The following is a 15,732-nucleotide window of genomic DNA, read 5'->3' on the forward strand; positions in this document are numbered from 1 at the left end:
GGGTTGAACTGACAGGAGAACGACTTCCAGCGAGTCCCGCGTGCCACGTATCCAACTTGAAAGTTCTGTTTACTGCAGGACTGCTGAAACGCACGGGTAAAAATAGCACCGGGAACTATTAGCTGTCAAAGTCGCGTGCATCTAATGCTGGAAATTGAACACGAGTGAGTGCGTGCCGCACTCGGCTATTCGGCTAGTCTGACAAAGATATCCGGGGCGAGTAATTATGGGTAAAGGTGCGGGAGGATCTGGTGAGTTGGGACTGAGTGGCTAGGTGTATTCTGCTGGTATCTGCATAGCAGTTGTCATTGCATAACAATCTAATCATCAGTGAGGAGAGGATCCAGACATGAACCCCCTAACAGCATGCCTACGGCGACAGTAGCAGGCAAGCGCTCCCTGAGGACGGGGGGGCTAAGAGAGAGAGGGAAATCAGGAACAGCTCAAGAAATGAGGGCGGCAGAGTGAGAAATGTTTACAAACAAGAGGGCGAGAGAGAGAGAGAGAGAGAGAGAGAGAGAGATATGTATATATACCCCAATTGAGTGGCAGAAAGTGAGGGAGAGAATGAAGTACATTGCATGAGAAGAATGAAAACATGTAGAAGCTAGAAGGATGTATTATGGGCGTTTTGCCTTCAGTGATAACTTGAACATGTGCATAGAGGACGTTCAGAGGTTCAATACAAGTCATTCTCTATTGACAACATCTGCACTAAAGTACAACATTTTTTTCAATTAAAGTAAAAACCAATTGTGGCTACAAAAAGACACTAACAATGGAAGTAGATGAAATCAGGTAGGATATTGAGATATACAGAAAATTACAGCAGCATTCATCAGTTTGAGTGACAGCATACAGTCTGGTCCACTCTACAGGGTTTTTGGCCAATAGATGGAAGAGGAAAATTGTTGGGGAAGCTCAGATAAATTCTTTAAACCTGCAGTTTTTATACACTTTCATAATTTTTATACACTTATCTGCAATGGAAGCTACAAAAATAGCTGCATTGATACTATTTAAAGCAGCAATATATTGTATTCATTTAACTGTAGTTATTTTGATAATCAGAGCAGTTTCTATCTGGCACGAAACAATGAAGATCTCAGTTAGGGTGACGCCATTTAATAGCATTTGAACAAATAAATATGATCGAATGAACGCCCTGAAACTAGACATCAGTACTCTATATATAACCAAGTACAACATTTAACTACATATTTTTCGTAGCAGGACACGAAGAGAGACATTTCTGTGCAGGGTAAACCTTTTTTGGTTTGTAAAAAGCACCAAAATCCACTGCCTCACAAGTCAGAGCCAAAAAGAAGATGGTTTAGGGACCTGTTATAATATATATGTGCACAAATACATATTGAGAATAGAATGTATACCAGCGAACTCTGTGTTGAGAAAAGTAAAATAAACTACAGCAGAGTTTCTTAACTTTGAGGTCGTGACCGTTGGATTTGTCGGAATCTAATTTATGACACACTTTTCACTTTATTTTAGCATAATAATTTATAGCCATAGGCTAGAGCCTTACATTAAATACATGCAGCTTAAAAGGAATGAAATGTAGGCGAATTGTCATGTGATAGGACATACAGGGATTTCTCTTCTGTGCATCCCCGGAGGAAGTTCAGTTTGACTCAAGCGCCGCTGAGCGCTATAAACCTGCCGCTACCATTTGCTGGCACTTACTTTTGTGAAGCAAGATGCAATGTTTGTTCTTATTTCAAGATCGAATAACAATCCAAGCTAGATATAACAGCGATGAGATGAGATGCACGTTTTCAGTTATTAAGCCAGACTTTGACAAGCGGCACAATTCCAGTCTTCTCATTAGAGAGTGCGAGTGCCAGTGAGAAGCTGCCTGAATCATTTGTATACTGTAGTTCCTGTTACTGTTATTAAGTCAATAACAATAACATTGACTTAATGGTAAAATAATCATTATTTTTTTATATTTGCCAGTTATGCAACTGAAATCCGGAAGTGTGCCGCTTAATTCGGTGATGTGAGTGGGGTGCAATGTTACAGAAAAAACAGAGGACAGTTTTTGTTCGCTACTCATAAATGTATGTTGTATTTACCGGATGGGAAATGGCTACTTTGCTGGAAATTTAAGCCAGAATAAGCCAAACATTACTCTGATAGCAAAGGGGAATCTAAAGTTGTTTTCAAGTGTTTCAGAAGAATGTCTCTGGAAGTATCAAGATTTGATCATTTCTCTGCATCAGAGAGTCAATGAAAAGTCTACAGCCCTGCAGTCTGAGGCTAAGAATACAGTTCAATATGCTCATTAAAGTAAAACCCATTCATAAGTTTGAGAGAAAGAGAACTAAAGTGTCAGAGTGTATATAAAATAGAGAGAGAGAGAGGTTGGGATGATAATTCAAATAACCCATCTATGTGTTTCAGAGAAAGAGAACTACAGAGCAAAAATGTACATAATGAGAGAGGGAGGGGGGGCGAGTGAGTGAGTGAGAATAGGATGGATGGAGATGGAGAGAGAAAGTTACCTGCAGGGCCAGCCGGACTACAGATGAGAGATGTTTGAGAAGGCAGTGGATGATGTCCAGCAGACACAGGAGTAGGGCGGAGCCGCTCTTCAGCCCCGAGTGCTGATCTTTCTCCAGGTACAAGCCCGAGACTTCCACAAAGACATTACACACCACCTCCGTTATACCTGAGGAGACACACACAGTTCATTCACATCTCTATACTGTACATCCGTACCGTCTTTCTGATGGGCGCATGCAACACAAAACAACTTAACTCCAGTACATAATGTCCATCCGATTTGTCCGAAATATGGCAGTGATCGTCATCTTTCTTTGTGTTTAACAGAGCAAATACTTTTCACACAACTTGACGATGAGTAGAATAGACTAGGCAGGATATTTAGATGAACTGTCCGCTACAATAGCAACTACAAACTTATTTGTAGATGATGTATAACTGTAACAGCTTATTGAGGCAGAAATGTAGTCAAATTGATGGGATAGCTATGATGTTGATCAAGAAATCCAAAAGACAGGAGTCCTGTAAATAATATATTGTAAGAATTAAGGAAAGCACCCCGTTCCAGGGCCCCTTTGACTACCATTTAATTTTTTCTTATGATAGTCAATGATGTCGCAGAAATGTCAGTTGCTAACATTCTTCTAAATATCTTTCTTTGTGTTCAACAGAACAAAGAACTGTATGCAGGTTTGGACATAGGTTGGAGTACTTCTTGACAGAATTGAAAGTTTTGGGTGGAGTATCTCTTAAAGTAACACAAACTATTAGTGAAAGAAAAGAATTGTCCAGAATTTGGACCACACTGGATGCGATGCGAATCGACAAACCCCTTAAGAACAAGCTGTTGTTGTGTTGCGTCAGTCGCATCCAGTGTAGACACGGTGTCAGTGTTGGGGAGAAACAGACTGTACTGTATCATTAATTATAAATAGGGATAAACAATCTGCTCTTCTAGAAGTCTCCATTCAACACCAAACCCACCAAAATCACAGGAAACACTTGCTTTCCTCCGAGTACAGCCAACATACAACAGATTACTGGAACCAAATTGCTCTCAAGAGAATCAAAAACCAGCTTATAAAAGAAACCTGTTTTCCCATGTTTACAGGTATATCAATAAACCAGCTTGCATAGACCGTGTTATAAACCTATTGGCAAAACTTGGCATAGAAGTTTGAGAAACCTTCCAGTAGCTCAGTGGTTAGAGCATGGCACTAGCAATGCCAAGGTCGTGGGTTCAAGCCAAGGGGATTGCACATACTTATAAAACAAAAAATGTATAGGATAATGCAATGCAAGTCGCTTTGGATAAAAGCGTCTGCCACATGCGTAAATGCAGATGTAACTGTATTTTTATATCTCTTCTCGTGTCTGCAGTACCTGCATATGCAACAAGTTTTTCATTTTGCCGTTTCTACATCCACTCTTTTAGGGGATTTAGGACTTTTAGATATTATAGACCTACTTGCGGTGCGATTCGCGCGAATAACGCAAACGCTCAATTCGCGCCGTCTCATTCGCGTGAATCGCACCGCAAGTAGATCTACCGCGTCTTTGCATTGACTTAACATGTAAATCACTCTCTCTTAACGCTTCATTCGCGCTTAGCAGTGTGGAAATATTTCAAAATCAATGATGACGACCCACGCATGGCAATCTGCATGCTTATGTCCTTGGTTTATGTTGCCTGTTTATGAATAAGAAAAGTAGTTTGCATATAAAGTTACAATATCAGGTCATTGCAAATTCTGTCATTATTTACTCACCCGGTTGTTCCAAAAATTAGACCGACTTTCTCTAAAAAACAAAAGGGGAGAACAAGTACCATTGTTCATGCCAAGACATTTTTAATGAAGTAAATTCATTTATACTTCTGCATATTTAATACTTTTGCACACTTTTTTAACTCTGACGCTATAATCCCCATTCAATGTAATAGTCTAAATGTATATATTCTTTTGTGTTCATATAATCATATATCTTTGGAATGATATGAGGTTGAGTAAATGATGACAACTTTTATTAGTGTGTGTGTGCGCTGTCTACCGGTCCCAGTGGTAATAATCATGTAGAGTTTTGTAAGACCCGAGGCTATCTCATTGTTTATCTAAGATTAGTATCGCAGTTATCTGGGGTGAAGCACCCGCACACGTAATTCGCTGCTTGACAAATTATGCAAGATGAATACAGCAACAATGCCATAAACATTACAAATCCACTGCAGAAGCAACACAACACCGGCAAGACTGTCACCTCTAATACAGAGGAAATACTGCCGCCTGGCAAGTTTACAATTTAGGTGAATTATCATAAACGCACACAGTGCAAATATGACTTCTGAATTTGTATGTAAATATATTGAACTCGTCGTTTATGACAGAGCAGTGAGCATTACTTCAGTGCTGTCTCAAACACAGAGAGCTTCTTGCCAGACACTGAATATTTATGCTTACGGTTGTACAGTAAAATGTATGTAACACACATTTATTTTTCGACCAAATTACTTCCAGTCAAATGAGTCATGCAAATATGACTTCAGGTTATGGATGCTTTCCACCTCCGCCAGCAGAGCAGAAACATATAAGTCAGCAGTTCAGGGTTTATGAGGAAGGACTTTCTCTCCCCCATAACGCTGCAGCCGAGCCGATATATGACAACAGGACAAGTAAGGATATATGCATGAACCGAGCATCAATATGTTTGCGTGTTAAATGGAACAGAAACCCATGATTCTCATTAAAATAAGCAACTATCTGTTGTGAGAAGCTCACGTGCATGAAATCATATGCAGATCCAATCTGAGAATCATTTGATCGAAATCGAAAGTAGAATCACACAAAATCCAGTGAGAAACCTGACATTTTCTGCCAGCCGGGCGAAAGAAAACTACCATAAAATTTAAAAAAACTACCTAAAAATCTGTAAAAACACTGTAAATTTCTGTACAATTATAATTTCCACAAAAACTTATATTTTTAATGTTTTTCTAGTAAATATGTAAACTTGAGTGTTTATTTTTCAAAAATATAAAAAAATGAAATTTACGGTGCACAAAAATACAGTGCAATTCTGTAAAATTACAGTTTAAACACTATATGTGTAAACACTATTTCCCCGTCATGTTCCCCCCCCCCCCCTCTCATTCTTTATATCTTCTCCATACTGTGTGTTTCTATTATCTCTCATTCACCAAATCTTACAATTATAAAAATCACCCTGTTTTCTCTCGAGTTCCTCATTCAGTGAAGCCATAAACCCTTCCTAACATTCTCTCTCCCTTTTTTCAACTCTGCCACTCATTCTCCGATCGGTTTCTTGAGTTTGCGTCCCGTGCTCGTATTCACTTGTTCGTGCCTAAAAGAGCCAATTACAGCGTTTCCCTCTTCCGGAGCAGAGCTGGGGCGAGGTGACTGGCATTAGCAAGATAGCACTAATTGTCAGGGTTATATTTAGTGCTGGGTCAAAGTTTTCCGTGGGGAAGAGAGCTGATAAGACGGGTAATGATGGCGGCTGCGTGTGGCGGCCTGCGGATGACCCCGCGCTATAAAAAACAGGTGTGGAGGGGATGTTTGTTGTGTCTGATCCCAAGCACCTGGACCGCTCGCACGGAAGAAGAGGTCTGTGATAGGGGGAGTGTGTGCTGCACAGATGTACCAGAAAACAAGCCATTACGGACCTCTACTTATCTGGAGAAACTGGGATCTGTGTGTTCAGTATTGTGTGTGTGCTTGTCTTTTCAAAGCCTTGTTTCAACATACAGACAAGAATAGATTTATAACCGTATTGTAGGAATATATCATATTATACACTGTAAAACAAACCTGTAATTTTACAGACATTTTCTGTTATTTGTGACCCTGGACAACAAAACTGGTCTTATGGGTCAATTTGTCGAAATTTTGATTTTTAAATAATCTGAAAGCTGAATAAGAAAGCTTTCTACTGATGTATGTGGGATATGACAAAAAATGGCGGAGATAAAACCGTCGTGGAATCTTTTAAATATTGAGAAAATTGCCTTTGAAGTTGTAGCAGGCCATCCACTCATAAAAACAAAGCTTATAAATATTTAGGGGAGGAAACATACAATATATCTTGTGCTTTTAGGCATAAAATAAAAAATTTTGCCCAATACAATGTTTTTTTGGCTTTTACCTAAAATGTTCCCTGTGCTACTTAAGACCAGAGTCACATTTAGTAAAAAAATGATAATACAGAATTCGATGTATTTTTGAAATGCGGTACTTGTATCCTGTAATTTTACAGGGATTTTACAGAAAATTAAATTTTATACAGAATTTTTTTACAGTGTATGTTTGTAGAAGACATTTTGACATTTTATATGAACAGGATACAAAAAGTGTTTGTTTCCAAAAAATGGTCAATGGGTGGAGGTTATCAACATTTTAGTTCTCAGCTTCAAAGGTGAAACAAAATATTATGACCTGTAACATTTGTAACTTTTTTTTGTACCTTTTGTCAATGATGGGTAAAAAGGTACCCTCAAAAAACATTCCGGACTTATTTGAAAAAAGGAACAATCTCAACCAAGTAATTATTCAAAATAATCCAGAAAATGGTTTATGTTTGACCCAAAAATGGATTAAAATAACTCAGAATTTCAGATTGAAACAGCCCAGCGAAGGTTAATTTGTCCCTTTCTGCGGTTAACCTAAAAACAAAACAAAAAAATGTCTTATGTTGTTCAAAACCTGTACTTTATATGACTCTTCTGTAAAACACAATCGAAGATATTTCATAATATGTGGTTTTGTGTGCATACGAAGGATACCAATGTGATCCAATGTTGTCCATTCTACAAAATATGCTCTTTTCTGTTTGGCAGAAGAAATAAAGTCATACAAGTCTGATAATTACATGAGCATAATAAACGATGACAGAATGATCATTTTTGGGTTAACTACCCCTTCAACTATATAACTTCAGAGGGAAACTTCAGGTTGGTGAGAATGAAATTTAAACCCATATTAGAAGCTTTTAAGAGGAATGTGTTTCGCTGAAGCAAATTCACTGTTCCTCTCGCCCAGCCACCACTCCCTTCCTGAGGTGTGAGACATCACTGGAACAGAACGCTGGGAATGTGTCACTTCACATTGTCAATATAAATCTTACCATCTCTAGATCTGTGAGTATGCGTGTACAACTGTGAGCCAACACACTTTTCCATGGTGCCCCTCTCGTCACAGCGTGTTGAATGTCGAGAGCGTTTGTGAATATTACTCTTCTCCTTTGGTAAAAACGTGCACACACACAAACGCACGCAACCGCACAGCTCGATGTCCATCTCGCCCCGGTGTGTGGCGAAGACAGGGATGCTGCTAACGTGCGGGTCAAAAACTGTCAACATGAGCAAGAATACAGGAATCCATTACTCAATAATTCAACACAGGGAGCTGAAAGTGTTAGGGTGATACCGGGGATTCGTGCGGGAAGCTGGGATAAAAACAGCCTTGCTTTGGCATGAACAGAGAAAGCAGATAGCGACGTGTGCAGATGAGAGAGAGACTGCCCAGTGGCTGGGTAGATAGCGTGAGATGGGAACAGGAGAGGGAGAGAATAAGAAGCAGAACTAACATGGAAGGCTGTTTGTATCCTAGATGGTGGGTGATGTGAGGACTAGATGGGCGGGACGCTAGGTAGATGCGGGCCACACAAGAGTCCATACAGGGACATTCACTGATAAAAGCAGCGGTATCCGGCCCTTGAAAAGCCAGCTGAACTCCCTCCCCCTCAAACGCAGCCACACACAAGAGTCAGACAGCCAGATGAGAGCAATAAGGGTCTGGTAATGGAATGAAAACACTCCAAAGCAACACAGGGGCAGCTCTCTGAATGCAGCAGCTCTGTGAATGCTGGCCCTTTTCATGTGCTTGCCGCAGTCTGGGTGAAAAGACTGTGTGGGTTTGTGTTTTGTGGTTCAGAAGCAGGTTTGAAACTGCTGGGATGATGTATCAAAGCGAGCCACGTTCAGATGTACTGCACCTTGCTGGTAGAACGGTCGGAGGTCTGTGCCCTTCTGTCCAATCAGATTGCAGAGGAGAGCCGCGGCGTTCTGCATCGTGCCGCCAAGGACGTTATTCCGGTGCTCCTGAAAAACAAAAAATACGCTCATGATGCCAAAATAAACGGAACATACTTCCTGCACGGCTTTCAGCGAGCTGAAAGATACGCATTTTTACGTTTTTACTTTTATTTCAAATAGAATAAATATAAAAATCATACTCATTCATTTAGTAATAAAAGATTATTTAAAAATAAAATATGTAATTATATAATTTACTATAACTATAGATATTACAGTCTTTTTCATGTTAGTGTCTCCTGTGTTTTATATCAGCAGTTAACCACACTATGCCATGCATTAAGGTGATTTTACCACGGTTAAAAAGGGGACAATAGCCACTACCTGCTTCAGTTCCTTGATATTAAACACACCCACCAGGCAAATACTCCAAAGTAGGCTATAAACTTATAAAATAAAAAAGTGCAGACTGTCAGTTCCACTTTCGGGTGTTTGTGTGCTATTTTACAGAGTGAAATGTGAACCCAGTGAGAGAGGGCAGAGGTGCTGTCAGATGGCAAGAATCTTGGCTCTGCCCATCTCATCTCTCCCCAGGGCGGACACAAGAGGCTGGGTGAGGCCAAATGGGGAAGACGGGTAAGGCCGGAGGTGCTGGGATGGTGCTGTCTGGGTCTTTCGACTCTAGGGGTCAAAGATGCCATCTAATCCTGCAGCTACTCAGGTCCAGGGGCCGATTAAAAACATGCTAAACAGACAAAGGCGAGCAGAAAGAAAGCCGAAGGAGGAAGGAAAAAAATCTATGGGGTTTTTAATTAGAGGTCTCAGAGAGAGAGAGAAAGAGAGATAGAGAGTTCTGGCCAACTCTGCACGCTGACAGACAGATGAGGAAGGGTCCGTCTCAGGGGGATCTCAGAGCCCCTCCACAGGCTGTGTGAGAATTTTCAAGGCCTGGAATCATTACTTTTTCAGCTTTATTTTCACGGGGAGCCTCGGGAGAGGTGGAGTGGAGGGGTCGTGCATTCATCAGAAACCTTCAGTCCATACATAAATACAGCACACAAACACACACACACTGCAGAAGAGACAATGAGGAAGCATTTAATATTGGGACGATGCAGAAACGTGCTAGCTTATGTCAAAAAAACTGATTTCATGGAGTTTAGTGGCACCCTGGAGAAGAAGAATTCAATAGATTCTCAGATTTTATACACCCTTTTACTGCCTTACATCAGGTACTATTTCCTATAGTTATAAATGTCTATGGTACCTAAACCTCTTAAAAGTTTCCCACAATGAAAAAAGGTTAACACGTTCATGGTTAAATCCAGAGTAGTGGGCACCTTGCATTCGTTCAATAAAGATTTCATAACTTAAGGGCCTACAAATGACTTTCCAGTGTTTCGGCTGTTACAAGGTGTCAGTGCAGGACGTATTCAGAACATGACGCTGTTATACACCTGCATCCACTGTATTGACTTCTGACTTACAAGAACAGCTAAAAGCTTTCCGTCCACTTCTTCTGCTGGATGAATGAATGCACATCTCGGCTCTCAAGAACCTTAATGGTTTCTTTTTTTCTGTCCGATCTATACAGAAAGGTCACATTCAACAGAAGGCCAGTGCAATACAAACACTGAGGGCAACATAGAAATTCAGTGGAGGTTTTTTTCTCAACGATACGACAACGATTTTATCTTTTTTTAAATGCTTTCCGACCGCCTTCAGTAAAGCCTATGCTCCAAATTTTTTTTTTTAATAAACTGAGTGTAACAGTTTAACCGTCTGCTTGAAATAGATCCAGCTTACCAACATGTCCACTATGAGAAACATAAGGCAACCGTCTAATATCTCAAACGTGCCACTGTTACAAAATAGTCAACATTTTTCGCTTCACATGGTCATAATTTGGTGTGTGTTGTTGACATGAAATGTATAATGGCTTCTAGTATTTGCAGATAACAGAGATGAAAGGGCTAGGTATACATATACAACTCAAACGTTGTCTTCGGCTTTACTTTCTGTTTGGAAATTCACCAAGACGACTCATCTTCGCGTGTTAACACAATTGAAATGCTCTGTAAGTGGTAAACCTTTCCAACGCAGATTGAAAAATGGACGAACAGCAGGATTATAGGATGCAAGGTTGTAGTTAACATCTTTCCTCAGGCAAATCTCTTTCTCTCTGTCTCATTAGTGATCACTTGTTCATTAGAGTCTTCAGCGTGCTTTCATGTATCTCTCAGGGCTCATGAGGTTGAATGGACCACATCTGAACCACGCTGAGGCTCCTACACTGGGCTGTACTATGCTTGGAGCTATTAAAACATGTTCAGTATGGCCTCCAATAACACGTTTTGAATTGAAGGGCCATAAAAGGTCTTAGTTCAATATCAGAAAACCTGCTCTTCGTAAGCAAAACTAGTCATGGCCACAAAGCAGAGATACTCCAAGCCTTGTGTATACTTGTGTAATGGACCTCAAGAAACGCCGCTTATTACCTTGTAAACAAAAAGAACTCAAACTGAACGAATGTGGATAGTTGACCAATATACTGTACATCTGTGCTATGGTGTGACAGCAATTAAAAAAAATATATATAATTTTTCATATTTATATTATTATTAACATTTATATTTATAATGTAAAATAAATAAGGGAGGTTGATTCTTTTTTTGTTGCTGTCACACTATTGACAACTTTTACAATATATTTGACTATCCACACATCACATTATTTCTCAAAATTCTGAAAGATGTTCTGCCAAACAACAACCACCCGCCTAGATGGATATTACTAGCCTGTGATCAGCCCGTCTCATTCCTGTCTTAGTTTCGGGAAAAGCAGCTGAACAGAGAAATTGAACATCTCGACCTTAAAATGTTCATGGTAAGGACCAAACTATGTCAATTCCTGTAAAATGTTAGCCTCCACTGTGTCCTATTAAAAACAGCTTACATAAACTACGTGTGTGCGTGTTTGGGCGGGTAGAGGCTAGTGTTGACTGCTAACAGTTGATGCAGGGTCCACTCTAATGAGAATGTAACCTGCCGTTGAAAAGGCCTCACATCCACACTCCATTAACTCTGCAACCCAATTACACGTAACACTCTGATAGGTCAGAGCCTCGCCGCCTCATTTACATAATAACTCAGCGGATACTTGGATGGGAACAAGGGGAAAGTGCGGCTGTTGCACACTAAAACACACAGAACATTTATAACACGAAACAAGCTTTACTTTTACTATAAACAAATGATAAATTACCTGACCCTGTATTAACATATTTTAAAGGTGATGTGTGTCATTGTTTGGAGGATCTATTGACAGAATTAACTATGTCTTCAGAGGTGTATTAAGACCTTATATACGAGGCCTTATGTTATGAAGTTTTATTTTGGTTTTGATAATAAAGCGTTACCTTACAATAAGCTATTTCTATGCACTGTACATACACTGTGAAATCGTGACCACATCTAAGTTCTGTGTCAGCCACCATAGTGCTTTTGAAAGGGAGGGGTGAGTGGTGGACTGAGCCGTAGGTTACAATTTTGCAACCTTACCACAAGATGCCGATACATTTTATACACTGGACCTTTAAATGTAATTTTGCATATAAGCAATAGCAAAGAAGTGGACAAGCAAACACTTGTTACGGCTGTATCGACTTCATTTATGGGGTTTTGAGTTTTTTTTGTCATTATTAAACTGTTGGTACAAATTTTTTTTATTTGAGCTCTACGAGAAAAACAGTTAGAAATGATGTGTGAGTGAGCGCGTCAAAATTATAATTTTTGCATTAATGACTGCTTTCTAGACAGCCAACTTGTGAAATGTAGGACAGACTCTTATGCAGACAAGACAAAACACTTTTTGCATTTCTTCAACATGACCAATTTCTCAAATACTCTGTGTCTTCTGATTTCCATAAGGCTCATCATTCTGTGGTAATTTCATTGCTTTCCAAAGTCAGAGCAGAAAACCCAAAAGGCAATAAATAAATCAAGTCAACAGACATGGTGGAAATCCAAAAGGCTCAGAAGCACGCTTACCTCTATGACTTGAAAGACGGCAGGCAGGAGACGGCTCTCTCTAACAAGCCTGTTGGGGAAAACACAGTCACATGTGAGTGCGTATTTAGCTTGCGACACACATTTACTTCATGGAGCTGGCCTCGCGTTCCATCTTTATTAGCGTGACACTTGTGCGTGCGTTTGGGCTTAGGCGCTGAACGGGACCACTGAGGTGTGAACGCTCTGCCGTGCCAAGATCAGTCAGCTGGGAAAATGACCTTTGACTAATCCAGTGACGAGTGAAAGAGAGGGAGGGGGAAGTATGTCGATGAATAGATGAAAGGGATGGAGGGAGCAAGTGGAGGGAAAAAATACACAACAATGCTGCTGCCTTTCAAGATCTACTGAGTTGCCCACCTAGACAGCATTTTTCTGCATCATACATTGAATGTGCCAAAAATGCAGTTTAAACTCTCAAAATGCTGTCTAGGCAGGCGGCTTACTATCGAACATTAAAACACAGAGATGATGTCTAGCTGGCTAAAATGCTGACTAGCTTGGCACCTCAGTGGGTTTGTATCTGTAAATCGAAAGTTTGATTGTGCCTACAATGGCCAAAAGTGCTGTCTTAGGAGGCAGCTCGATAGGTTTCCACACGCAGCCACAGAATGCTCCAGAGGGCACGGCTCAGAGGAGTAATTCAAGTCTTTATTGAAAATGACTTGCCATGCTCTCCTATTGATTAAACTCTTTCATTCACGGACAATTACCGTATGTATGCAAAATGCTTGAAGCAGAACGCCACAACACTGAGAACAAAACAGACAGACAGAATGAAATGAGTCAAAGGGTCACATGTGGAATACTCATGGTGCCCTTGCCAGTCAATACAGTGATATATTACTTAGCAAGTGTTATTTTCCCTAGAGTGTGGCGTCTATGGAGGATAGAACAGGATTTCTTTGAGTTCTGTGTGAGAGAGAGAGAGAGAGAGAGAGAGAGAGAGAGAGAGAGAGGGGGAAAAGAAAAGAGAGAGAAGAAAAGAGAGAGAGTTGCCCAGTACCTGAGATAAATTGAATGAAGAGGTCTATAGGAGAAAATCTCTCACTGAACTTGCTGTATTTTTGCTATATTAACCCAAAGCCGCGGGTTGAGAGAGAATTATCCTCTTTGTGCATTAAAGTCTACTAGAAAGCAGCCCAGCTCCAAATCTGGGATTTAGGGATTTTTAGGGTAAAAATATCGGAGAAAATAAAATGCCAGTTTTACAGCTCCAAAACAATTTTGTAGTATGGAAGGGATTGAGCACAAAATGAATTCAACAACCAGAAACTGTGACAGCAACAAAAAAATCCAAATTGTTTCCTGTAGTCTTAAATCCATCTGTATGATGTTTCTGCAAGGATTTTGTGGATTTATGGAGCAGGATGACGTCACACGGTAATTTACATATTTGTGACGTCATCGTGTAGTTTTTGAGTTTAAACTTTACACCCGTTTTGGTTCTACTTTCGAAACATTCTGTATTTAAGAACAGCTTAATAAAGCCTGTACACATTTTCTGTTTCTGTTGTCAGTCCTGATTTATACCCGTGACATCTTCTGACAAAATCACAACATGCACCGTATAGAGCGGAGATTTTGGCTATATTATATCACACAGCGTCTTGGTAACAATGTGCATATTTACAGACAAACTGTATTCATATTTCTATATCAAACAGTCAGAATCAGTGTGACGTTTTTCATTAACAAGTCACAGTTATACGGTGAACTGATTGTGCTGCTTCTCCCTGCGCATAGTAGACGCTGAGAATGGATCCCTGCAACGTGAAAGCGAGACATTTTCCCACTGAATGAAAGCTAAGGTTTATCCAAAAAGACGCTGGGCTTGTCTGATTGAGCATCTACTGAGCAAAAGTAACTAAAACTTGTGAGAGCATTTCTAACTTAGCAACACTTGTGGCGGCGCACCACGCCAAAATGTATATAGCGGAAAAGTGGCAGTGTTGTATTGACAATAACTGTGATTTTAATAACTGTGATTATTAAGGTTAAACCTACACACATAATAAATATAATTATCGTAAATAATTCAGCACCCGTTACCTGGTTGACACTGTAACTGTAGGCAAAATACACAACATTTTGTTTGAACTTGTATAAGAACAGTATTTCTTTCATCAAAACTGTTACCTCTTTTGGCTGCAATAATCATGTAGTGAAAATCTGATATTGTGACACCCCCTGCGGGAAAACATTTAAATATTAATGACTCATCTTGCACGCAGGGGTGTATAATATTATTGTGGCCAATAATATGTTCCCAAAATGGGTGCACCGCCCATACCAATACAAAAGCAAGGTTTAACATGGCTATGATGTCTACTAAAATGCTTTAGGATGAGCTAAATTAACTGTACAATGAATAGCAAAAAGCTATAATGTGATTCCTGGTTTTCATAGTCCAGACATTAAAAGACTGAACTCAAGTCTCCCACAAGAGCACGAGATCTCAATACTTCTGGGCCACAGTTCTGACAGTCGATAGCTTTACAGAAGGAACTATTCAAACAAGGAATACATTACCTGCTCTAAAAATAACAAATTTACTCATACGACAACATAAAATAGACAATCACCCACAATACACAAAGCTCGCTGACAGAACAGTGACGCATGTTGAGCAATTGGCACGCTGGAGTGTGTACCATATGCCCTATCCCCAGCCTGCTTATTCAGAACAGTCAATGATCTCTCATCTGTCTGCGCTCTCCTTCCCAACAAACATCATTACCTCTGCAATTACCAACAAACACTGGAGCTGAAAACAAAACACACACTCCGGCTACAACGGAGTAAGCAGGCATAATGAATAGGACTACTTCATCTCATGACACACCAGAAACAGAGTGAGCGAGAGCGGCCTTTTCTCGCTGAAGGCTTATTCGTGTCCGGTATGTGCTCCATTAGGTCTTTAATAGGCAAGGAGCCCAGCAATGGGATCAGTCATCCATCTCTCTGAATGACGGGCATTTGCGGAGGCAAATGGGGTCAACTGGGTGGGTGAGAAAATACTGAGCCCTTCACTTGCGCAGCTTCCAATCTGGTTCCTGACCCACTTACACGCCGCCCAGGCGAGGACGCAGGTGT

At 40.3% G+C, this 15,732-nt stretch overlaps 1 protein-coding gene across 2 annotated transcripts in view; it reads right to left on the bottom strand.

Moving 5' to 3' along the window:
• Positions 1-15,732, bottom strand: part of ulk4 (unc-51 like kinase 4) — a 125,615-nt gene that overhangs the window by 34,551 nt on the left and 75,332 nt on the right. For both annotated transcript variants that reach the window (XM_079468610.1, XM_079468609.1), the window contains exons 31-33: positions 12,619-12,667; positions 8,530-8,635; positions 2,523-2,689 (exon numbers count right to left, since the gene is read on the bottom strand). In XM_079468610.1, coding sequence (XP_079324736.1) covers positions 2,523-2,689; positions 8,530-8,635; positions 12,619-12,667 — 322 coding nt within the window. The remainder of the gene's footprint in view (positions 1-2,522; positions 2,690-8,529; positions 8,636-12,618; positions 12,668-15,732) is intronic.

This window comes from Barbatula barbatula (assembly GCF_947034865.1).
Source record: "Barbatula barbatula genome assembly, chromosome: 12".
In the NCBI taxonomy this organism is placed as follows: Eukaryota; Metazoa; Chordata; class Actinopteri; order Cypriniformes; family Nemacheilidae; genus Barbatula; species Barbatula barbatula.